This window comes from Rhodamnia argentea, chromosome 9 (assembly GCF_020921035.1).
Source record: "Rhodamnia argentea isolate NSW1041297 chromosome 9, ASM2092103v1, whole genome shotgun sequence".
In the NCBI taxonomy this organism is placed as follows: domain Eukaryota; kingdom Viridiplantae; phylum Streptophyta; class Magnoliopsida; order Myrtales; family Myrtaceae; genus Rhodamnia; species Rhodamnia argentea.
In genome coordinates, this window is record NC_063158.1 from 5,459,572 (window position 1) to 5,484,518 (window position 24,947).

General features: G+C 41.4%; 5 protein-coding genes across 6 annotated transcripts; 3 read left to right on the plus strand and 2 right to left on the minus strand.

The window, feature by feature from the left end:
* The first annotated feature begins 800 nt into the window (after positions 1-800).
* LOC115737043 (two-component response regulator ARR14-like) lies at positions 801-2,888 on the plus strand. Its single transcript, XM_030668996.2, has 5 exons — positions 801-983; positions 1,172-1,324; positions 1,412-1,810; positions 1,919-1,995; positions 2,250-2,888. The coding sequence occupies exons 1-5, from the start codon at positions 818-820 to the stop codon at positions 2,760-2,762; spliced, it is 1,308 nt and encodes a 435-aa protein (XP_030524856.1). The 5' UTR covers positions 801-817; the 3' UTR covers positions 2,763-2,888.
* Positions 2,889-3,161: 273 nt separating this feature from the next.
* On the plus strand, positions 3,162-8,136 carry LOC115737122 (ribosomal RNA small subunit methyltransferase, chloroplastic). Of its 2 annotated transcripts, none has more exons than XM_030669112.2 (10): positions 3,162-3,445; positions 3,858-4,007; positions 4,575-4,631; positions 5,132-5,227; positions 5,552-5,647; positions 6,150-6,234; positions 6,537-6,589; positions 7,234-7,317; positions 7,482-7,592; positions 7,685-7,796. In XM_030669112.2, the coding sequence occupies exons 1-10, from the start codon at positions 3,224-3,226 to the stop codon at positions 7,694-7,696; spliced, it is 966 nt and encodes a 321-aa protein (XP_030524972.1). In that variant the 5' UTR covers positions 3,162-3,223; the 3' UTR covers positions 7,697-7,796. The 2 variants fall into 2 exon arrangements, with proteins under 2 accessions (XP_030524972.1, XP_030524970.1); XM_030669110.2 differs by having other exon boundaries at positions 3,163-3,445; positions 7,732-8,136.
* Positions 8,137-8,774: 638 nt separating this feature from the next.
* LOC125316637 lies at positions 8,775-9,513 on the minus strand. Its single transcript, XM_048285470.1, has one exon. It carries the CDS (start codon positions 9,312-9,314, stop codon positions 8,775-8,777), a length of 540 nt encoding a protein of 179 aa, XP_048141427.1. The 5' UTR covers positions 9,315-9,513.
* Positions 9,514-9,923: 410 nt separating this feature from the next.
* LOC115737113 (probable xyloglucan endotransglucosylase/hydrolase protein 27) lies at positions 9,924-11,717 on the minus strand. The gene is made up of 2 exons (XM_048285776.1): positions 11,285-11,717; positions 9,924-10,463 (listed from the first exon to the last, which is right to left on the minus strand). The coding sequence occupies exons 1-2, from the start codon at positions 11,607-11,609 to the stop codon at positions 10,162-10,164; spliced, it is 627 nt and encodes a 208-aa protein (XP_048141733.1). The 5' UTR covers positions 11,610-11,717; the 3' UTR covers positions 9,924-10,161.
* Positions 11,718-21,698: 9,981 nt separating this feature from the next.
* On the plus strand, positions 21,699-22,759 carry LOC115736900 (ethylene-responsive transcription factor ERF086-like). Its single transcript, XM_030668780.2, has one exon. The coding sequence runs from the start codon at positions 21,699-21,701 to the stop codon at positions 22,638-22,640; it is 942 nt and encodes a 313-aa protein (XP_030524640.1). The 3' UTR covers positions 22,641-22,759.
* Positions 22,760-24,947: the final 2,188 nt, after the last annotated feature.

Below are 24,947 nucleotides of genomic sequence, written 5' to 3' on the forward strand. Positions count from 1 at the left end.
CAAATTCATGTTGCTCGTAAATGATTCACCCAACTTGCAAATTTTTTTTAAAGGATTATTACATAAATTAGATTATTTTGAATAATTTATTCGAAGTTTTTAAACTTTTTCTCCTCTTCAATTTAGTAGAAAGAACCATCGTGCTCACAAATAATCAGCCTCACACCTGTCTTTGTGGTTAGTTTTATGACTTACCAAAACTACACGTACCAAATTTGTGCAGTCTTGGCTGTTCTAGTATCGATACATTTGCATTTCTAGCAAGAACAATACATTTGCCTTTTGCACAGAGAATATGAAATCAATGCAGGTAACATCATCTTTTCATTTCCGTATCTAGACAAGCCCCGGAGCCGGCCGGTTTCGTTAGAATCTGACTCTGGCTCATCTTTTGTGCGAGGTCAATGTAAACCGTGATCCCACGTCGCTAAAACACTCGATCGTGATGTGCCTTATACACACATAGTCTCCTTTCATCTCAATTAAGAAAGAAAAGAAGAGGAGAAAACAATTAAATGCGTAATTTGACATTAGAGATTTTTTTTCCAATTTTCCTTATAAGTCAAATCTATAAATTTAAGTTGCATGCATTAGAATCCGTGGCGTTCCAAAAGATGGGTGTTGGCTTTTCTTGCCTTATTGGACAAGATGATGAGATAATGTCGACCTGATCCGTTCTTTTGCCATTGGCATTCGCCTTCTTCTTTTTGTCGACTTCACTTCTTTGGTATGCCAAGGACTTGGATCGGCAATCTCTCCCTCCAATCTTCCCCGCACCTCTCGATTGTGTCGATATAGTCTCGGTCCGAAGCCAGGCATGTCTCGCCCGTCTGATGAGGTGACCGTGGAAGCAGCCAGTTCGATCAGATCGAGGGTTCGGTATGCTGATCTCGTGCCTGCCGGTGTCGGAGTGTTGGTAGTCGATGGAGATTCCGCGACTCTAGCCATTGCTTCGAGGATGCTTCTTATGTTCGGATACAGAGGTTCTAGAGAGAGATATGCTTGTTCTCCTTTCTCTTTCTCCTGTTTCAGGACTCTTTTGACAGCAATATAGCATGTGCTTCTTGAGAATGAAAGATCTAAGGCAGTTTATTTTCGTGTTCTTTTCACTTTCCATGGCGAAGAGTTTTTCTTTCTTCCGGCCGTTCTGATCGTCTCGTTTCGCTTCCAGTTTTCACTGCCAAAAGCGCTGGCGACGCGTTATCCATGATCCAGGAAAGGCGGAGCAACCTCGACCTCATCCTAACCGAAATCCACTTGCCTGATGCAGACAAGTTCGAGGTCTTAGAGAAACTAGGAAGAGTGTCCAATTTGCCAGTTATCAGTAAGTGTAGTTCTACCCCCTGAAATTGCTAGCTTCATTCAGGCGTGAAGATTGTTTCTGATCGCTCTTTCGTGTGTTCTGGTGTAGTTATGACAGCCAATGATAACGAGAGCACGATGTTAGGCGCGCTAATAAACGGGGCCTCGCTTTATCTTCTGAAACCGATCAGGAAGCTCGACATCAGAGACCTCTGGCAAATTTCGTTCATCTGGAAAAGAGATCAAATGGCACGAGGCACAGAGGGCAGTACCGATCAGGACTCATCTGAGGATGAGGACGAGGACGAACCGGAGAGCCAGCCAATTGCGATTGGCGAGAAGCGGGGTGAAGCGAGAGCGAGAAAAGGGGACGAACTCCAAGAGGTGGATGGAGACAACTTGCAGCTCCCCAAGAAGACTATGCATCTCCACAAGAAGACTAAGTTAACTTGGACTAATGAGCTGCACGACAAATTCTTGCGAGCGATCCGATATTTAGGCATCGACAGTAAGGATTAAGGCGTCCAGTGGATCTACCTATCTTTCTGATGCAGACACGATGCTTTCTCTTGATTCAACAGTAACTAAGGGTCTTTGATCCATTTCTTGTTCGCAGGAGCTCATCCAAAGACAATTCTTCAGCACATGAATGTTCCTGGTCTCAGGAAAGAGAGTGTCTCAAGCCACTTACAGGTTACTATGCAGCTCCGATATTCCGTTAACACGAGCCAACATATGATGATTGTAATAATAAAAACCGTTTTTCGAATATCTTACTTCATATCGCGCGTTACTTGATGACGTGATGTGTGATGGCACCGCAGCTATATTGGTTGTGGGGAGCTTTTGGAATAGTTTGATGAGCATTAAATGAATTAGAGATTCAACTGCAGACTTAATGGATTTGGATCGAAATCATTTGAATGGGCGGGATTGTTTTTCTGCAGAAATACCGCCGTTCCTTGAAGCGAGACCAAGACACCATCCTGAAGACGGTGCATCCCGAATTGTATCGCTTGTCATCCCCATCGCATCTGCAAGGACTCCTCTCCTTTTCAGGGTCGCATCTCCAAGCGACAGCGGCGGCAACAACTAAAGACTCTCGTCTCCATAGCTGTTTTCAGTCAAATCCCGGCATTCCCCTCGTGGTGGCGCATGATCGAGATCGGGAACCATGGAACTACTACAGCAACCAGACATCAAATCCTATTGCCAACCCTATATTCATGCCAAGCGACCACCTATCTCGCAGCTCCTTTCGCACTGGGGAAGAAGTTGGCGACACAGCAAACGTCCTGTCCATAGGGAACGACTCTTGTTCGGCTGTGGGGACGCAGTCATCGGGGACAGGAGAGCTGCCGGCACCGAACGCGGCGGCAGGGGTGCGGGAGCTGGAGGAGTACGACGTTTGGTGCGGGGACAGAAGAGGACCGCCTCTCTTTCCAGGAGGAAGTTGGTGATACATGGAGGAGATGATATCTAGGAACGGACCTGATGCTGTGCTCTGTCATCACTGGTTTTGTATGTTTCGGTCAGGACAGGTTGTCTACAATAATAAAAAAATTTCCAAAGTTTATGGACAAAATCGAAGCAAGAAACATGGTTTTTACTGGTCTAAGTTGCCAATTTCCTTTGAAAATGTGTGGACCCCATCAAGTGGGATTCTTTAAATCAGGAGAAAAAAACAAATAAATCAAAATAATTAAATAATTTCTAAAATAAAAGTAGAAAAATTAATTTTCAATCAAAAATGGATTTTTAAAGCAGATGTGTTGCGATCTAATTTTTCACCGTGGCAACGTCCAATTTAGAATGTCGTCTTGTCGTAACCTGGGACTCGATTTTGAAAGGCTGAAGGGTGTCCTGTCGAATGTTATATCGTACGCCGACCGGAGTCATTTTATCGAACACTTGAAGCGCGATGGCCGCGACACCCCAAGCCGTGTCGCACCTTCTTCCTCTTCAACCATTCCCGCCATATCCTTTGTCTCCGTCGTCGCGCGGTAGGACCGGAGCTAGGCATCGAAGAGAAGAATCGTACATAGCTTGCTCCAAAGGACTTCGCAGAAGCCCCGACGATTACCACGCGACGCTCAAAGCTCTCAACTCCAAAGGTCGCACCCCGAGAAAATCCCTCGGCCAGGTGCGACGCGTTCGAATCCTCTCTGGGTCTTTCGTTCTTCTTTTTATTAGGAGAAAAGTAGCTTTCACCACCTGGTGGAGTGGGCTGTCCATACCTCCGTTTCGAAGCAGGAGTAAAATTCTTTGAGCAAGATAAGACGGCGGTGTATTGGAAGTTAAGTGATTCATTGAAAACGTGAATTTACGTATGGTTCTTCTAGATGGGTTCTATTTGTTACATCATTCTGCAAATGGGTTTATGATAGTGAAATCTGCTGTTGTCTCGGTATGGAGTTTGAGTTGTGACCAGTGGCTATTTGTGGTTGTTCTATGTGTTGGACAGTTCATTATTATGAGCGAGTGACGTCCAAGTGTCGCCTTCTATTTACTGGAAAAAAATATTTGTTGCCTTATGTTGCTTGTTGTTTTTTCAGCATTACATGTTAAACGATGACATCAATGAGCAGCTCGTGAATACTGCCGGTGTTAAAGAAGGAGATGTGGTGCTGGAAATTGGTCCTGGAACTGGTTCTCTCACTAATGTTCTTATTGGTGCTGGTGCCACCGTTCTTGCAATTGAAAAGGTTATTAACCTGTGAAGTTAATGCTCTTACTGTTGTCATCCTAGTTCTTCCTTGAATGAATTTTTCCTTTCGTTTTATTGTAATAAAATTGTCGTCCATAGCTATTTAAGTAGGTAAGCAAGTGCTTAATCTATGTTTCTTCTAGCAATCCAAGCAGACAACAGAATCACATTTGTTGTGGTTCTGACACTAGGTACCAGGCATTATGTCTTGGCTTCTTCCGAGCTTTTAACAGTTGTTTTTGTGAACTACACACTCATCTGTTGCCTGACTTTACTCAATCTGTTGAATCGTTAAATATTTATCAGCAGTCTCTTCCATGATTTCAAGAATATCAACTGAGGTGGTTGTTTTGTTGCATTTTGTCAAGTACATGTGGCTTTATTAACCTTTCTGTGTTGCGGCTGCAAATACTGAATCACCAATCCAATAACAATGTCGCACAGGAGGCCTTGCAAGCAAGCATTCTCTTATTATCTGTTCTGGTTACAAGCACTATAAATATTCTTCCTACCCTACTTACAGTTTTTGTATACTCAAGTTTTTGTCTTTGTTGTGGAATATTAGGACCCAAATATGGCTTCTATTGTGGCTGAAAGATTTGCAGAGACAAACCAGCTAAGGGTAAGCTATTCTGTTTAGAGAGAGTTGACTCTTCTTCATATAGATTGATCTACTATCTATGGGGCAATTACATAGAAAAGCATTTTATGCCCCTGCCCTTCCTATCTTCTGATTAGTCCCTTGACTATTTCCATGTACAATGTGCAATCTTGATTGTATGTTTCTTGCTTATAGCTTGGTTTTATGATGCTAATGTTGTTTGCTGGCATTTTATTCACTCTATCCTTGTGCAACTATGGTTCTGAGAAATCTTACATAATCACTCTTCCCATGCGCATATATGTATATGTATGTATAGAGAGTAGTGAGTAATTTGATATTAATGCTTCTTATGTGCATTTTCCTTATATAAATAAGCAGATCTTTCATGATATAAAGGAATTATTCAGTCATTATTCTTCATTGTTATCTCTATGCTTTGGTATATACCTGTACTTACCTAGCGATAGGAGACTTAGGAGTAGATTATGACTTGAAATAACTCAATCCAAAATATGTAGGTATTGCGAGAAGATTTTGTCAGATGTCACATTCATTCCCACATTTCATCATTTTTGGCCAGCATAGAGTCAGACATGAAGCCAAGATGTGCAAAAGTAAGTCTTCTGACCGTTATAGTTTCTGATGGTTGAATATCGAACTCTCCTCTAAGACTATATTTTCTGGTTTGGCTGATATGGCTTATAGTCTTACAATTGTGGTTAAAAAGCTTATTTTGAAATGCGTAGATCATTCACTGACTCATCATGCTTAGGTTTATTGTGACAGACTTCCACTGAAGGGCGCTTTAGAGCCTTAATGTGGAAGCACACACCACATGTTAGATACCCAAATTTTGCAGTTTATATCAGAATTTCCTAAAGTTCTCGCTTTGTTCCCAGCCCATGGTAATACCTTTGGTATAAGTCTCCTTTTTGCAGGTTGTCTCCAATATACCCTTTAACATAAGCACAGATGTTGTCAAGCAGATTCTTCCAATGGGTGACATTTTTTCTGAAGTTGTTCTCCTACTTCAGGTTATTCTGAAAAGAATTTTGCTTGTATAACTTGTGATGGTTTTGTAGTTGCGGCATTCAACTAAATTGCAGTATATATCAGCTAGAACTAGTATTGTTTGCCTTTATCTCTATTATATATGATGTTTTTTACATTCACTGATTCTAGCACTTCCTCAGGCACCTCATGATCAGTATATATCCTTCGACCTTAATCATGAGCGCGCGCAGTCTAATCACTTTTGTCATATCGAGTGTTAAAAGCAAAATATAATTGAAGAGGATAATGAGGTTAAGATGCAGGATACCCTTCTATTATTATAAGAGAAGTGTAAAAATTGAAGTCCAATCAATTGGCTGCAACGAACCTTAATGGAGCTCAAATGGCAATACCAAATATATCGAGAAAGCTTTCCAGAAGGTTAAAACTGTAATTCACATTGCAATGGTTCCATTTTATCGATCATTAAATCTATAGTTGATTTAATTAGTCATTTATGTTGAATTTTTATTTGGTATTTAGGAGGAGACAGCTGTCAGGCTGGTGGTCTCAGCTCTAGGAACATCTGAATACCGACCCATTAATATCTTTGTCAATTTTTATTCAGGTATACTATTTATGCGATTGGATTCCATCTCTGTGGTTGCCCTGGCTTTTTCCCATCGTTCACTGATTAGGACTTATTTGGCACAGTATATCATGAGCAAGCAATTTTTTTATAAAGCTTTAATTCTGGTGATCCAATAAATATCAATACCTTTCTTCATTTGGTTAGTGTTGATCAAAATCAGTGAACATCAGTTTGAAGTACATGGAAAGTATTTTGGCTAGCACCTTGCTTTTCTGGGTTCTCACTCATATAATTTTAGGGACACTTATGTTCTTTCTATTCGTGATGTTACTTTTCAGTTCCTGAATACAAATTTAACGTTCCAAGGACAAACTTCTTTCCTCAGCCTAATGTGAGTACCCTTCTCCTTACAAAGGCAGATGTACATTTCAATTCTTCATGTGTGACTTTTGCTCAAATGCACACCCCATTATAGGTTTGTAAGTTAGTATTGCCTATCTCACAGCTAGAAGAGCTGTAGAGCTTCTTCTTTTTCTCTTATATAAGATCTCGACTGGTTATATAAAAGAATAGATACCAGAGCTAGTTTTGTGAGTTGTTTATTAGGTCTGAAAGATAGTCCGTCATCTATAATTATGTTCTGAAGTTACCTCAACGGTAGAGCACGTCAGTATCTCTTTGTCAATACACTTCACTTACAAAAGGATCCGCTTGAGACCTGAGTAATGCTTGTTAATGTGGTTCTATCCAAAGCGGCGTCTGAAAATGTTGTTATTGATTGACTATGAGCTTTCAGCAGATCATGCGTTATGGTTCTATCCAATGATTTGTGAACATGTTACTTGAATCAAAGCAGTTTAAATAGGCTCCCAAAATTGAAACTTCCTTGAATTGTATAATTCGGAAAAAATGCAATTGTAGGGCGGTCAACGTCATCCATCAGCCATCATCCTGATTGATTATAATGCCTCTCTGTGTTATGTCTATGCATAGTAATTAGACTGGTCGCTAAACTTCTGCTTGACTTGCCTACAGGTCGATGCAGCAGTGGTGATGTTTAGGTTGAAAAAAGCTGCTGATTATCCACCAGTTTCGTCCACTCAGAGTTTCTTCTCAATGGTAATTGCTATCGAGTAGATTAAGCAATAGCTTATGAATCATAAGCATCAATCTTATGCGTCTTCAGATGAGCTTTGTGAAGGCACAGTTAATTATGGCTCCTTTCTTGGTTGTGATACTGTTGCCTGCTGTTTTGGCTAAACGATTCTAGTGGATTTATGCAGGTGAATTCAGCATTCAACGGAAAGCGAAAGATGCTGCGCAAGTCCCTCCAGCATCTGTGCACGGCCGTTGAGATTGAAAAGGCTCTCGAAGAAGTTGGTCTTCCAACGACAGTAAGTTTTATCGAATGACATGAATGATTGGATATTCTCCCTATCTTTGCAAATCAATTACTGGGAGCTCTCTTTATCTTTTGCGAGTCCAGTCACATGGTTGATTCCGCTTGCGAATGCTATTTGATATTCCATGCAGTCAAGACCAGGAGAGCTTACACTGGATGATTTCGTGAAGTTGCATAACTTGATGGTGAAATAGTACATCCAAATATCTCCTTGAACGGGGCAAGAGAGAAGTCGCTCGTTTCATTATTGAGCCATGGAGATGGGAACTTTAGAAAGATCTCAATCATATCCCGGGTGTCGTAGCTGTTTTCAATTAAGAATTCATGATTAGGAGTTGCATCAGATACAAGGACAGAAGTGAATTCCCACAAGTGCACAGATGCTGCGAAAATGTCTACGCCAGAGGTTGTCTGAATCATGAATTCTTAATGTAGGCCCATCAACCATGTATATGCCTCGTGAATCTGTACATAAAGGACAGTAGTTTGAGATTTTGTGAAAAGAAAAGGATCTTTGCAAAGAAATGAGTTCAGAAAGTTGCTTCTTGTGCTTCTCCTTCTCGTGATTTCGATTCTTACGGTTCCACATACAACATTTATGCTTGGTGACGCGAGCTCACAAGAAGCAAATGGGGGCATCGAAGTGATTCAATGAAGATTATGGATTGGACCAGAGTATGGAAGACCACCCACCATGGTTGGACTAGCAATCTAACGTTTTCTTCTTCACATAATCAGACTGTTTTCCAGGAACATTTCCCAATCACCAAATGCAACTCAACTCAGCCCACACAGCTTCACAGCATCAGAAGATAATGAAAACACGGTATCGAAACTGCCAAGAGACTGCTGTAAAATTTTTGCTTTTCCATTTTTCAAATGATACACATCGGAAAGTCGTGATGGATTCACAAAAAAACACATGAACCCACAGCTCTCAAAGTCGTGCATTATTGATGTTTAATCTGCTTCCCTATCCAGGCATCATGTCCGCCCATGAAGCAAAAATAGCAACATATCACAACCAAAAAATCCCAAAGTTCCAATTTTTACCACAGCCTCACTCGTCCAGCTCCTTTAGCCTCCTCAACTTAGACAAAAAAAGCCAATCAACAAGAAAAAACAATCTTCTTTTTCCCCTCAATCATCCGCCCCCTGTTTTGCAACAGCTTCATCACCCATGAAACTGGTACACGAGATCCAAAGCCCTCAACCTCGTGCCGTGGGGATCGTAGCCCGGAAACCCATCGCCCCCGCCGGCCCGCCCCTCCTCGGCGGCCGCGGCGGAGGACGGCGAGAGCGGCCGCTTGGGCCTCTTGTTCTTGATGAAGCAGTTCCTCATCCTCTCCTCCACCCGGTCGATCGTGGCCTTGGAATTCTCCTCGGCCTCGCCGCCGTCGTCGTCCCCCACTTGCATTGGCTCGGCGGCGCCGGTGGCGGAGGAGAAGGAGTTCTCGGCGGGAGGAGCGGGGGGGCGCGGGGGAGGGGTTAGGAGGTGGGGGAGGAAGTGGGTGGAGGAGAGGAAGGAGGAGAGGAGGAGGTGGGACTGGTGGAGGGAGGAGTGGATGTGGAGGAGGTGGGCGGGGTCGGCGGTGGAGGAGAGTTGCTTGGCCATGAAGGTGGCTTGTTCTAGGGATTGTATCAGCTCCGCCACTGACACTGCTGCTGCTTCTGCTTCTGATTCTGCTTCTACCATGTTCATGTTGCTGTCCATCCTCTCTCTCGGACGGAGTCGCGTGGAGAGTCTTGCGTTTTCTGTTTTTGTTGTGCTGGAAGTAGCTGCTCTGCGACTTTGAGAATTCTGAGGTTGACAAGAGCCGCGTGCAGTTGGGCTTTTGTTTGGTTCCTCAGAATGTCTAAAACATCCCCTCAATTGTTTTCTTGCCCTTTTTTCAGTGTTTGAAATAAGAATTTTGTTATGACCAAAAAAAAAAAAAAGAATTTTGTTAACAAGTATTTTAAATCCCCCCTTTTTTTTTTTGGTCGAATTAAATGCCCAATTAAAAAGTTATAATCTTGAATGCACCAGTCTCTCTTATAGGAGCTGGATGACTTTAAAGGTTAAAACTTTATCTACATTGGAAGAGAGAAGGGACTTCAATTTGCATCACAACACCAGACTCGAGTTTTGACTTCTCATAGGTGAGAACACAGGAAAGCTACTTTGCATCTAGGCGGCCCGTATGGTAGAAGCAAATAAATTCTTGAAAAGCACTAAAAATCCACAAAAGAACTAAAACGATCCGGTGAGATGAATGCATTCTGAGTGAAATTTATGCGAAAACAATGTCCACTGACACAATGCCCCTCTTAAAACTAACACGATAGCCACAACCAGTCACAATTTGCGCCAGAGAACACAAAAAAGAATTGCCATCAAGAGATATCCAGCAGCAATGCAGCTCTTCAAGAGCAAAACATCCAGCATTCATTGCCATCATGGATGACAGACTCCATTGCAAATTAGAACTCCAAACCTCAAAACTCAAACTTGTCACCCAGATGAATCATAGGCCCATCGTATCAATACCGACGGAGCTATCGGAACACGAGTCGCAAGATCACTCCACTGCGGTCCGGACAGGAACGTGGATGTCCTTGTACAAACACACGTAGGGCGCGTCACAGCCGACGTAAGGCCCTGTCCACCTGGCATTGTCGATGTAGCTCGCGTCCCAAACTGATGCATACAGGAACATAGGCTTATCCGGGAAATTCTCCCCCTCCTTTCTCTCGATTCTCCTCACCAACTTTCCGTCGATAACCCACTCGATATGCTCTTTATCCCACTTGATCACGTATTCATGAAACCCATCAGAGCAGTTGAATCCCAGATCGTGTATCTGCTCCCTGTTGCCAGTGCCTAATTTGAAACAACTCAAATTGGATTAACAACTCTAACTTGACTGACTGCAGATAAATGATGAACTTTATAGGCAGATACGGGAAGAACAGACACTCTTAGAGCAGATAAACAGTTGATAGACATAAGCATTACTTATTAAATATGCACAAGCATTTACTGATCTAGCTCCGGTGCAGACCGATATACTCATGAATAACATCGATTTGCCTAAGTAATCAGTAATCATGTTTTTCTATCAAGTTTGGCAGTATGAGATGGCCCAAAAATCTATCTCTGTTAAGTACAGATACGACTTTCAGAGTTGGGTACCTATCCAGGGGTATAATCAGGATGAAACTTCTCTTAAACATTGTACAGATAGCTCACAATCTTTTAGCAAAATATGTTCAGCATCAATTGGATCCTTATAGACATCTAAATGGGTGATTCTGCCCTCTTTTTTTTCCTTTCAATGCAAGATCAAATTTCAGTATTTGCTACCCGCATTTTCAACTTCTCTAACACAAAAGCATGTCCTATTGCTTTGGCCACCATGAATCGACAAATTAATCCAATTAAGTAAAGTCATGCTCAAATCAAATGGGCACTTCTCCACATTTGCCCCCCTGAATGAGCAAGTCAGGACTCCATTCCTAATCCTATCAACACAAGCTCTGAATCCACAACCAGAAATACGAGCAATCAGGGACTGGATACTGACATTGAACTGTCACTAATGACAATCCCACATTTCAGAAATCACACCAGTAAAGCGGCTAAAACTTCAACAAAGCCAAACAAAAAGGAAAGCTGAAAGTCTCTGCTTTAATGTATCGAACCTGTGGTGTAATAATTGGTCTGAACGATGGTTTTGTCCTTGCCGAGGAACTCGAAGTCGATCTCGTCCTGCGACTTGTCGCCTTCGAGGGACGAGAGGTAGAGGTTGAAGTTGAGGCCGCTGGTGTTGCCCTTGGGGCACTGGATGAGGGCGCTGAAGGTGCCGTACTGGAAGCGGGAGGTGGTGCGCCACCGGGCGCCGCCGCGGTGGTCGAAGGTGAGGGCGATGGAGTTGGAGTCGGGGCAGTGGTCGCAGGCCTCCGGGGTGTAGTCGACGGCGATCTGCTTCAGGGGCTGGGTCTCGTGGTGGAGCGATGGATCCGCCATTGGAGGAGGTTGACTTTTTCTTTTTCTTTTGCAGAGTGAAAGACTGAAGAGAGAGAGAGAGAGAGAGAGAGAGAGAGAAATGGAGAGGTTGAAGAAAATAGCGTTGTGATTTGCTGCTCGGATCGGTGGTGATGAAGATTGGATAGTTACCTAATGATTCGTTGACTCGCTGGTAAGAAAGTCAAATGGATAAATCGGATGGATTTGAACAAAACGAAAAATTATCCGATCTAAATTGATTTATCTAATTTGTTTTTTACCCATTCATATGTAATATAAATTTAATGACCCATATCCGAACCGAACTATTTACTAAAATACTTCAATAATTAATCCAACTTTAAACTCTTATGGGCATGTCTTATTTGCATAAGATCGATAATTAGGAAATTTTCAAATAAGGGTCCGAAGTCCTCTCGTTTTCTCAAATAAGGGCTCTAAGTGAATCATGTTTCAATTAAGGGCCCGAAGTGATATAGGATGTTTCAAATAAAGGCCTGAAGTAGCTATAGTGTTTCAAAAAAGTCTAGCCTAAAGGGCATTTTCGTCATTTCTCATTTTGATTTTTTGTTCTTTTTTTCTCTAGTTTTTCCTTTTTTCTATTTTTTAAAAGTAAAAAAAAAAAAAAAAGAAACAACCACACAGCTCGTGGCCACCGGCCCATTGTTAGTGAAAATTTTGTTCTGTATATACCAGTTTGAGATTTTTGGTAGTCAAAAAATTAGTTTTGAACAAATTTGTCATATGTGTACCGGTTTAGAATTTTTAGTGGCAAAAAATTAGTTTGAAATAAATTTGTTACATGTATACCAGTTTAAGATTTTTAGTAGTATTAACCCTAAATTCTACTTGAGCCATGTCGATTCAATTTAACTCGAAAATCGTAATCATGATCATTTTGTGACTAATGAAAATCGAAAATTTATTTTAAAAAAATTCAAGTATATTGAAATTTTTTTATTAATTTTTTTTACATCATTGCTTTTTTCCTTTTCGTACAACTCCGTTTTTTCCATATTCCTCCACCGATTCATTCTAGTCGAGCCTCTGCTAGCCAAATTTCAAAAAATTTCTCTTGTTGGGAACTACTTTGAAATCTCAATGAATTGGGTAAAACACATGCGTGGCTACTAAGTTGACTTTCAATGTATCTCTACTTGGATAAAACGTTTTCGAGAGTACGCTATAAAAGAATTGTGTTCTACGTTTAAGTAGTTAATCAAAATGTTAAAAAAAAAAATTTTTGCAAGCCTTAAAAAGTATATTTCCTTCTTGTTGGTTTCACTTTCTTTTTGAAAAAATAAATACTTTTCAATATTTGAGAACTTTTTTGTTAAAATTCTTACCAAATTTGCTCAGTGTTATTTTCCAATTGCCACTTCCTTTTGGATGGCCATTTGTGGTCAACAAAGCACCATTTTCACCGAAATGAAGGAGCCTTGTAAACCAAGGCGGACGGCCCTCAGGCGCGGACGGCCTCGGGCGGGGCCGGGCCTACAAATGTCCGTCGGCTACCGGGCTCATGGACGGGTCTTACTAATATTCATGCGTTATGTGATGACCACAAAAATTTTATATGCATCGTTTGAGTGTATGGGACTTAAGACACAATTATTCGTTCATAACTATGTGACTTTGCCATCATTTTAAGTTAATAGTCTCTTCGAAAACTTTTAGAAAGGAATTCTTTTTTATTATGTTTTGTCACTATTATTTCCCTCTCTTTTTGAAATTTAAGAAAAATGTTGGATTAGACGTGCGCAAATTCGAACGAAAATATATTAAACTCTAGCTATATATAGGCATTGGGATGCTTTTAAGTTTGAACCATCGTATGTTAGATGAAAGTCAATCGTCGAAGATGGGTTGAAAGCTAAAGAAAAGAGTTAAAAAAAGACAAAAGGTTATATCGAAAGCTCACTATTAGTTACTTCACTAATGACTTCGCTGAAATAATGACAGCATCTTCAAAAAAGAAATGAAATTGTCGCTTTGATGATATGATAAGATGTAGGGCTAGAATTGCACGTAAATTGCTAAATTGCCCCAGCCCAAGAAGCCAATGATGAGTCCGAGACCATCATCCGCCGAGTAGCTTCAGTCTTTTTTCAGGACTTGGAAGTTACGGAACGACAAGATCTAGTTTTGCAACTAAACTAAACGTGTAAGAAGATGTGGATCATACGAGATAAGTTTTCCCAGCTTGGAAGTCGGTAATGTTGCTCGACATGTCTTATAAATATTCATCGATATGAACGTGGCATATCAAATTTAACAAATGACGTATGTTTTCCGGACTAAGGTTTTGCTTACAAATGTATGACTTATCAACCATGCCCTTTGTGATAGGTTTCGCTTGTTTACAGGGTGACAATTGAGCTAGATAATTCTCTGGGAATCCCACTTTTTTAACTATGTAAGCACCTGCCTCTTGCTTTGTTTAGCTAAGCATGCATCTACACAAAATCTTTCTTTTACAACGAAGCCGGCCAAGTTAGGTAGGTAAATCCAGAACCCGTGGAATACCCTCACTAACCTCATGAGCCATGTAAAACCCGAGCTAAACTCGGATTATCCAGGCAAAAAATTGTTTGCACTTAGTGGCTTGGGAATCAAACTTTTTATCATGTGTTTATCCATGCACAAATGAAAGTCCGCTCCTTAAAGGTGTTAATATGCGAGTAAAGGTCTGTTTGTACAAAGGAAAACTGTTTTAGAAAAATTATTTTTCGAATTTCCAGTATTTGGATTGTGGAAACCTTATTAAATTTTTTAAAAACGTTCTTCAATGAATCGAAAACAACAAGCTTAGATTGAGAGAAGACGACTTTCCTTACTGTCAAGAAAGAAAATCACTTTCTTTAAACTACCAAAGTAGTAAAAACTAATCATTTTCCCTTAGAAAATAATTCTTATGCAAGATATTTTCCTTTATTACGAAGTTTTCGATAAAACAATCGCATCCTATATTATACTTGAATTCCGAAGATCAAAAGAGGTTAGGCCACTTCCTATACGAGCCCAAAGCCCAAGGATTCTTACCTTATCCTACTCAACCGCTCTAGGAAAGAAAACACCTCATAGAACCACCTGAATTGCCCTGCCTTCAACAACTGCAGAGACCTTGTGTGACGTCCCGGAAATTTGGTGTCTGTAAGAAAAATTATGAATTCCAACGTGGAAAATAAAATTTGGATTTTGAGGATTTAAGAGACGATGATTGGTTGTTTCGGGACATCTGTCGGGAAAAAGTCAAGTTTGAATAGTCAAACATTGACTCGTAGTGTCGGGACCCTTCGCGCGCAAATTTAGAGTTAATCGAACCCTAAATGCCAAAATTCTAATTTTGCCCTCAGTCGATTGAGTCAATTGACTACCGGTATCCATTTTATCAATTTACCAAAATGCCCTCAGATTTTAATAGTATAAGACAAGATTATTTATGTGAGTTTGATTTTTTTTTATGAGCCCCATTCTTTTCTTTTCTTTGATCGAAAATTTCCCCTCAACTCTTCAATCTTCAGCCCCTCCCCCACGTGAACACCCTTTCTCATGTTTATTTTTGACTTTTCTACATCCCCTCTCTCTCTCTCTCTTTTTCCTCATTCTTCATGCCACCAGATCTCCCCCCCTCCACGTGCACATCCATCCTATCCTCTCTCTCTCTCTCTCTCATTAATTCCCTCTCTCTCTCCTCCTGTTGATTGCGACAATCCCCCCCCTCCTACTGTGCTTCTTCTCCGTTCATCTTCTTCTTTCTTCCTCACTCCTCTTCTTTCTTTCTTTTTTTCTGCAACCCACCCGACGCCACCATCACCACCACCCAAACACCTCCGTCCACCCAGCCGCCGCGCCCGTTCTCGACGCCGCCACCGCCCTACCCCAACCCAGATCTGAGCTACCGCGACCTTTCCTCCACTGCTCGCGTCTCACCCGAGACCCACGGCCGCGACCCCTCGACCTCACCGCCCCTCCTCCGTTCCGTCTCACCCCCAACAGCCCTCGAGACCGCCACCGCCCAGCCTCAGCCGCCGAAACCCCAGATCCAGCACCTCAGTCGAGTCCCCGACGCCTGTCTGACCCGATCCGCGAGCTCGCGACCCCATCGCCTGAGACCGCCTACGTCGAGCCGTCGTCCAGCCGCCCTACCGCCGACCACAAGCCCCGTCCAGCCACCTCCAGCCACCCGCGACAGCCCCGACGCCAGCTCCTCCACCCTAGCCACCCGAAACCCTCATCCCGTGAACAGTAGCTCGCGAGACCCGACCCGGAGCTGAACCCGACCCGACCCGAAATCAGTGACCCGACCCGAAATCGGAGATCTGACCCGAACCGCAACCCGACCCGAACCGAACAGTAGCCCGAGACCCGATTCAAACAGTGTCACCGTTTTCGGCATCGCCGCACCCGACTCTACATTGAATCGAACGTCGGAGTTGTGAGTCGACCCCTAAACTTTGATTAGGGTGTTAACTGCGTTCAAGATTTAGAATAATTGTTGTGGACTGCGATTAAAATAATTAGCGGGTACTAGATGTAATTATTTAAATTATAATTGCACTATTTGTCGGAAATTGGATCAGTTTATTATTAAGGTGTTAATTAATCGAAGTATGGATTAATTGATTGCGATAGATTAATTAATTAAAGTCGGGTTAATTAATTAAGATAGATTCAATTGTTTATGTTTGAGTATTATTAATTGTTAATTAACTTGTAATTAAATCAATTAATCAGTACCGCGATAATTATTTAATTGTTAATTAATTATTGAATTATTATTGTTAGGTGATTGTCTGGTGATTGTTGAGTGTCCCGACCGGTGTGAATTTGATGACTGATTGTCTTATATGGACAATATGTGTATTTATGTGATTACGTGCGGACCGATATTTTAAGCATGAAAATGGCATCGAGCCAAGTTTTGAGCACGATTGTTTGTGTATGTGCATTGGGTTAAATGCAAAGATATAAATTGGCTGGTTGCTTGTCGTGCGTGTGTGGTCACATAATGGATCTTGTCTTCTCGGGTACGTGAGGACAAAGCCGACCCCCGGGTACGAGGGTTCGAGCCCGGTAAGTTCGTGCCGAGGGTACTTGGAATCACACGACTTATTAGATGCCGGTCGCCGCTTGTGACGGACCGACGCTCCCTACGGGAATGCCCGATTGTTAATCCATGCCGAGGGGACTTGGAACCACATGGTTTGTCGGTTGCCGTTGCCGAAGGAATGGAACGGTGTCCGGTTCTGCCGGAAGAGCATGGTTTTGCTAAGACCGGGAACGGTCGTTAATAACCGAAACACGTGTGGTGCATTGTGCATGCAATTTATTATGAGTGTTCTGGTTATGTGCCTTGGTTGTACGCATTTGATTGCATGTTGAATATGAATTGCTTAATGTGTGGCCCAAGGCGGAGTAAGCTTGCGTGTGCTTGATGGTGGATTATTGATATTGGATTTGACTCTGTGATTGGTAAAGCGTTGCAAGGATCGCACGCTTTTGGGTTACCATTGTTATTGTATTGCATGCTTAGGATGTCTTGAGCGAGTCAATGTCCTACTCGGACTTAGGCGTTGACTCACTAAGATTTTATATCTCACCCCGTTGTGGTTAACAATTTTTCGGGTCCTTAGCTTTGGAAGCTGGAAGTGCTCGCAGATTCTTTTTGAGTAGCACGGAGTAGTGTTAACCCATATCCCGATCCGGTATTTTTGGAGGATTATAGGAAGTGGCTCGGAGGTAGGGCTTGTATATACACGTTATTCCTAGGGTTAACAGTAAATAAATAAAAAGGATTGTGCGGTATGATTTCCTGCTTTTCTATCCATGTGTATTTTATAATTGTTTGGGAGTTTCACGTTCCGCATGCGTTTAATAAAAAGATAGAAATAATGGGTCGATGACGTGCCCGGGACGTCGTCCTTTCATGACCTGAGGCGTTTTGGTAGGGTTGTTGCGGGCCCGGGGATCGGGGCGTGACACCTTGGCATTCTTATTGATATCAGAATCACAACTGATCCTAGAATAATGTCAAATTCCAGTGAAACCTTCCAGGGGATGCAAAATTAACTAACCACAAAAAATTTAGATTCACCATCCCCCACAATGTATTTAAATGTAGATTCACCGCTCCTCCAATCATAACTACTGCTGCTTTCCTTCCACCTGCCAAATACTGTTTCCTATCGACAGACAACAATGTATCGCAGCCGGCCAAAATGATCCAGATCGAAGCAGTACATTCCAAAGTTTACTCAATATACAAGTAGGGTTCCTAGCCAAAAGGTTCTCAGTCCTAAGCCTCCTTCGTATCTCGGCAAATAAACATGCTTCCAGACAACCTTAGCTCCATGACTGCTATCAAGTGAACTTTCTAAAGAAAAGCAGAAAACTTGCTTTCAGTGGCTTTAATGATACCAAAAAATTACCAAGATATGCACTGCAGATTTAATGGTTTTTAGTCGAAATCAATGTTGAAGACAGGAGTTCGGCAAGATGGCGAGCTTTAGTACCCGCAACGTTGCGAGGATGCTCTCTTTCTATTCACTACTTTGCACACCTTAACCATTAAGCCAATCCACGAGATCGAAGATCTTTTCTCAAAGATGCCTTAACTCTAAACTTGTTTCTAAAAGGATGAAATCATTAGGGTCTCCTCACTTTGTACCGTTTCCAACTACGTATTGGGATTCTTAACCTAGACAAAACCAGTAATATCCGGTCAAAGATATAAGACAACGGTACTTGATTCGTAATGATCTTGACCAGCCGCGTGTTAATATCCATAGGCATATCGAACTTCAACTCACTTGCTCAACATAAAAGTTAAGGTTCAGACTCGGTCACCAACCAAACGATGTAATCATCGAGAGGCGAAGGATTAAGTTTAGCTAACCAACACTCACTACCAGACAAGGATCTCTCTCTAAAGGATGTGCTAACCACAAGGGAAACATGTCCATGCGTTGTGCTTAAACATCATATCCATGATGCCCTCCATTGATTAACGCGGACCAGAAATTCTTCTGCCAATTGCTACACTAGGCAAGATGTGCACGTGCGACGTACCATTCCGCACGTGCCAACAAGGACCAAGATCCCATTAAGCTAATTGACAAACTAAGGGTGATCGGTCTACGGTGGATCGTTCCCACTTTGAAGCTTGAGCTAGACCCCGACAGAGTTGGTTCCCGGTTTGTAGAACTGGAAATCGGACCGACCGATTAGGTCCGGTTTCGAGTTCGATCCTGGATTTGATGATTTCTGCTTTTCTGTTTTTGGTTTCTTCTATTCCCTACACATGTGGGATTTCCCAACATTAGAAGCAAAATATAATTTACTAATTAGGGTTTGTTTCAGAATTTATAAAAAAAAAACTTAGTCGATACATCGGTCTGATCCGGTCAGTTCAATTCCCTATGTGAAACCGGGAACTAGGCCGGTTATTCCTAGTTCTGAATTTTTGGAATCGAGAATCGGATCGGTCCCCCCCTCGAAACCACCCGGAACCAACCGGCTCAATCCGATTCCCGTATAGATCGGGACAGATGCACACCCCTATGACAAAACCCTTCACTTCCCATCTCAAGAGGAATGGAGATTGCTGGAATCTATTCAATGCTGCGGTTTGGATGCATGACTATAGTCTTAATCCAAGGGCCAAGGCTTGGAACGGCAAGACAAAAGCTCTGCTCCTGGAAACAAAAGAGCTCATCAAGTCTCCGTGTGCTGATACAAATCAATAATCCACGAGTAATGCCATAATTATGGTCAATTAGTTTAATAATGATTGAGGGCACGATCCTAGAAATGAAGCCAACACAAGAGACACCGTACGGAGTTTTTGGAGCCCGCAAATCATCCTTTCACCAAGAACTACATTCCAACGGTCATCCACACGTCACACCCCCCAATCAAACTTATCTCTGCTCTTCCTAATAAATTAAAACTAATCACTCCAGCCGGATTTTTAAAATTACATATTCAACGTCCCTAATCCAATTCTTCATTAACAAGCGGCCAAACCTCGACCGCCTTTTCCCCGTCGGCTTCTCCATGTATTTTCCGGGGGCGAAGCTGTTTGGGCTCGGCTTGGGCGGGGCTACCGGCCCGAGCCGATGAAAGATCAAATCATTGCGGCATTTTCTCTTTCGATGGGTTGGAAAGTGCATGTTTTGGAGCTTGGTGAACTATATTATAAATGAGTTGATGGGAGACTTGGCAACTAGCGATGTTTGGATGGATGTGAATTAATATTGTATGATGAGGATGATTATCTGAACAAAGAGTTCTATGAGAGAAGTCCTAAGTGATATGGTGCCTTTCCATACCAATTTGCCCTTTTAACTTTTCTTGAATTTGATCACTATATTGGCAAAAAAACAACTTGAGAATTCATATGGAGGAGATTAATGTTGATTATCATTGGGGTTTTGCTTTGTAGACTCAGCTGGTTTTTGTGGTCCTGGCCTGATTATTTTGGTATCTAGCTTACCTACTAATTAATAAGGTTTGGCTTACATCATCATAAACCTACACACACAGAAGGGCAGAGAAACTGATGAATAGAAATACCATTTTGAATTTTGGAACAGTAGTTTGAATTCTCTCTACTTCCCTTCAACACCAGAGGCTTAGAGATGATGTTTGCCCTTACATAGAATTAAGACATCCTATCATTCAACATACTTCTATTTATTGGAGGGGCAATGAAAGTGATGACAAATGAACCTAATTTTCTCGGTAAGTACTTTTTCCAACGATGAAGTTCAGTTCAGGTAAAAAAATATGCATGATCCATCATAAAGAGTCTCAAGTCATCACAAAATATCGAACTTGTAGAATTTAAAGCAAATGCTACTACATGTCTAATCGATATCTGTCAATGACGGAACTCGTGTCGCCCCAACTCAAAATAACTGAAGCCATACTCTCTCCACCAATGACTTCTTTGTGCGGCTCAGAAGTTATCAAGCAACAAATCCCGACGGATCACGTTGTTTTCATCAAATTTTGATTGCGTTTAAAAATCTTATGTAAGATGTTATTATTATAAGAGTTAAAGATGTGGTTGGTGGGACTAATCAACTAGCTCTTTGCTGATTGTATACATGAAGTTACATGCAACCAATGGTTTGCAAGGGGGATAACGACACAAATGGTCTCCGAACTTTGACCTAATGTGCAATGTAGTCCCTAAACTTTAACCCAATATGCAAAGCAGTGCCTAGAATTTCAATCGGACTAATACGGTCCCCGAACTTTTGAAACATGTTCAATTTAGTCCATGAACTATAGGAAGATGGTCAATGTAGTTGTTCCATTGATTCAAGCTCAATGACTAAGTAGAACATGTTCTAAAAATTGAGGGATCATATTGGTCAAGTTAAAAATTTAGGGATCACATTGCACATTGGATTAAAGTTCAGGGATCATATTGGTTAAGTTAAAAGTTCAAAAACTACATTATACATTGAGTCAAAATTCATAGACCATTTGTGTCATTTTACTTTTGCAAGGCTATACCTGCCCTCAAATATATGTTTACCGACAGATTCATCCTTCCAAGATCTCAACCAGCCCCAACCGTACATGATGATTATATATGTAACATTTCATCAGATGCCATTGATCTTAGGCCGTGTTTGCGGCTAGCCAATCAAAAGCCCTAGGTCTTACAATGCACAGACTACATTCTGCTGTATTAAATTGTGAGCACATATTACTATATGGATACCAAAATATAGACTCGTGTAGCTTGGATTTTTCCTCCACAAGCCGAGAGATGATCGCCTGTGCATCATAGCTCCACTCCTAGCCGAGCTGGTTAGGTCATGCGCTCTGTATATTTTATAGCAAAACAACAAGCTAATAACAGAGACGGGTATATGCTTTACGACACTATTCATCACTTCTTGGAGCTTACCCTAATTTTATATGTCTGTGTGGCTCACCACCTATATATACATCCTCTCATAGATAAACCCACTTAAACTGATCACTTCCCTTACTAAAGTTATAGCGGCCATCTCTCTATAGGGCCACAAAAAAGAAGAAAACGGAGAAAAAACCCTAATTACTCTCACCATGGCAGGCTCTGAAACCACCGCGAAGAACAACCAGCACCACCGTGACCACCACGACAACAACGTCTCCGCCTCCACTGCCGCTGCCCTTGCCACCTCGGTTGCTGCGGCTGCCCCACCTTTGAAGCCATTGTTTAGGCGGTTCGTCGGCGTCAGGCAGAGGCCCTCTGGGAGATGGGTCGCGGAGATCAAGGACTCGTCGCAGCGGGTCCGCCTGTGGCTCGGGACTTACGACACGCCCGAGGAAGCCGCGCGGGCCTACGACGAGGCCGCGAGGGCGCTGCGCGGCGAGAACGCTCGCACCAACTTCGCAGCGGCTCCATCGGCGGCGAACCCTAATAATTGCCACCAACCAGACTCGTTGTCATCGCCTTCTTGTGGGTACACTTCACAAAGTGACTATGCTAGGCATGGCCTGAGCTTCTCGTCGCTCAAGGCCAAGCTGAGCAAGAACCTGCAAAGCATCATTGCGAGGAGCTCGGAGAGCAAGTCGTCGAAAAGCCGGGTTAGCGACCACTTCACTTTCGCCAGCATATTCCACTTCAGGGGATACAACCAATACCAAGACCCTAGCGACATCAAGAACATAGAGAAGGTGGTGCAGCCGAGCATCGTCGTGCCATCCTCCCACGTGGCGGTTGACCACGAAAGCCTCTCGTCTTGGGACAGTTCAAGCGTCTCGGACTGCAGCAGCGAGTGGGTTGGGCTCCGGAGCACCCCGGGACTTGATTCGGACGGTTCTGACATCGGGGAAGCGATCGGTGTGGTGGGTGACCAAGGGTTCTCAGGCTGGATTGATAGCCCGGAATGGAATAACTGCAACGACCCGGGATTGATGAGCGGCGGAGAGCTTTCGAGGAGTAAGAGGTTCAAGGTTTCTTCTTCGGTGGTGGTTCCTCCAACTTTCAGTGGATCTCCAAACGATAACAACGGTGAGAAGTGAACGGGTCATGAATGAACAAAACATAAGAAGAGAGGGTAACGAATCACAGTACCCTATGAGCTTTCTGCAGCTTTCCCTTTGAATGTTAAATTTATCAGTTCTTCAACCCATGTACAGGAAGGAGAGTTTTAGAGAGAGAGAGAGAGAGAGAGAGAGAGAGAGAGAGAGAGAGAGAGAGAGAGAGATGACTTAGGGGAGGTTATATATACTGAAGTTGCAGCATCAGAACTGATCGGAAATCAGAGAGAGCCAGAAAGAGAAATAAATACAGGGACCATCTGGAACTGCTGGTGATCGATCTCTACCTTTTAGTGGGAGAAAAGGAGTTGGCCATCTGTATCTACTCATGAAAATGCTTTCAATCTTTAGTCTACGCAGTCAAATATAAAGCATGCCATAAGTCTTCTACAGTGCTGTACAGTTCATAAGAGCTCTGATTTGATTTTTAAGTTATATCTTGCCAGATGCACACGACTATTACTGCTTAAACTATTAGCAAGTATCCAAAGCCTAATCTACAAGCTAGGCTTAGGAGACATAACTTTTCTCAAATTGGTAATTTTGGTAAGTTGGGATCCTGTAGGAAAAAAAAAATCCAGTGAGCTTTTAACATGACGAAGTATCTTGCGGTCAACAAAAAGAGCACCAGTACATCACTGAAAATAAGGTTTATCATTACTTTAATAAATGTGCTTTTGAGAATTGCAAGAGATAGTGAAATTTTTTGTTAACATCTATTTACTAGATGATTCAGTATGGATACATTGGAAGCCAACAAGTCATATGGTCCGGCCACTTATTGGAATATTCAATATAATCTCGCGAACCAATCACTACCGCACGAGTTTTGAATGAATGTTTAGCATCCTTGGCTGCTCATATGCTTTAATTTAGAAATTTTGAATGGTTTCATGACTAAAGAATTACCATCCTACAGAGACATATGGTAATTTCCTGAAACATGCCTTAATGAGTATGGAAACATTCTAGCAATGCAGTCATTCTCCTACGTAGTTAGTGGAAAAAAAAATATTAGGGCTCCATTTGTTTCAAGGAAAATTAATGATTTAAAATAAATCTTCTTCAAAATGATTGTTTATATCGCTTGAAACGATTAGTCAATTGAAAAATATTTTCATTATCGATAACAATTATGTCTAAATATTTTTGCAAATGATAAAAATATTTCTTATTCATTCATTTTTATAAGCAATACAAGCGCTTGTTTTTAGGAAAATATTTTCGAAATGATTCATCTTTTCGGGAAACAAACAGAGCCTAGGATGTCGAAAGAATTTCTTTTTTTTTTTCAAAAATATGGCTTTTTTTGGGTAAAATTCCACAAATGGCAATAATTTTTCCAAAAAAAATTACTCGTGGAAAAAACAACTGGTAACTTTTTTTTGAGGTAAATCATTGGTAACTTACCAATGGTTTTATAAAGTTTTGAACTTTTTATAGTTTGATGTGTGGCAATTTTTGCACTAAAACCGACTTTTATTTTCATAAATATAATGTTATTACTTTGTATTTATTAGCTCTTAGATGAAATTATCAACCTAAATTGAAAGTCAGTGAACAATAAGAGAAGCACTTTTGTTAAAGATAAGAGCAATTAATAGCCTTAAAAAAGAACATAATTAATAGTTAGTACCTAACTCAAATGTGAGTTGGTGGCCCAAAATTAGTTGGTAATTTAATTGGAGAAATGTTCCCGAACACTCTAATTGAGATTGGTAATTTCTAAAATGAGTTGTAGAATTTTAAGAGATAGCAAGTGCTAAATTTAAGATAAAAAATAAATAAATGTTATCAAGCAACTCAAATGAGAGTTGACAACATTAAAATAGTTGGTTACTTAATTGGAGAATACTTGGTAAGAGCCGTTGATGATATTATTTAATCATTAATAAATTTAAATGTTGGTAAGAAAGGTAAATAAAAGTTGATGAACAATAAGAGATTTTTTTTTAACCGGAGATGAGAGAAATTAGTAATTAAGAAATTCAACATTAGTAACTAACTCAAATAAAAGTTGGTAACACAAGCTAGTGGGTAATTTAATGAGAAAATAGTTGGTAGCCACTTCAATTGAGATTGGTAATTTCTAGAAAGAGTTTGTGAATTTTTAAAAACCGGCAATAAAGTCAAATAACAATGTAACTCGATAGAAAAGTTGGTAAACTAAAAGAAGAACAAATAAATGCAGGTAGGAAACTCAAATGAGAGTTGGTAAGCCAAAACTATTAAGTAACTTCATCGGAGAAAAGATATGAAGTCATTCAAACAAATGGTTTTAATCTTATA

Coding starts and splice junctions, on each gene's coding strand:
- LOC115737043 (XM_030668996.2), top strand. CDS start 818: ATGTCTCGCCCGTCTGATGAGGTGACCGTGGAAGCAGCCAGTTCGATC. Junction 1,325..1,411: donor GTCCAATTTGCCAGTTATCA/GTAAGTGTAGTT, acceptor GTTCTGGTGTAG/TTATGACAGCCAATGATAAC. Junction 1,996..2,249: donor GTGTCTCAAGCCACTTACAG/GTTACTATGCAG, acceptor GTTTTTCTGCAG/AAATACCGCCGTTCCTTGAA.
- LOC115737122 (XM_030669110.2), top strand. CDS start 3,224: ATGGCCGCGACACCCCAAGCCGTGTCGCACCTTCTTCCTCTTCAACCA. Junction 4,008..4,574: donor CCGTTCTTGCAATTGAAAAG/GTTATTAACCTG, acceptor GTGGAATATTAG/GACCCAAATATGGCTTCTAT. Junction 7,318..7,481: donor CTCAGAGTTTCTTCTCAATG/GTAATTGCTATC, acceptor GGATTTATGCAG/GTGAATTCAGCATTCAACGG.
- LOC125316637 (XM_048285470.1), bottom strand. CDS start 9,314: ATGGACAGCAACATGAACATGGTAGAAGCAGAATCAGAAGCAGAAGCA.
- LOC115737113 (XM_048285776.1), bottom strand. CDS start 11,609: ATGGCGGATCCATCGCTCCACCACGAGACCCAGCCCCTGAAGCAGATC. Junction 10,464..11,284: donor GACCAATTATTACACCACAG/GTTCGATACATT, acceptor GTTTCAAATTAG/GCACTGGCAACAGGGAGCAG.
- LOC115736900 (XM_030668780.2), top strand. CDS start 21,699: ATGGCAGGCTCTGAAACCACCGCGAAGAACAACCAGCACCACCGTGAC.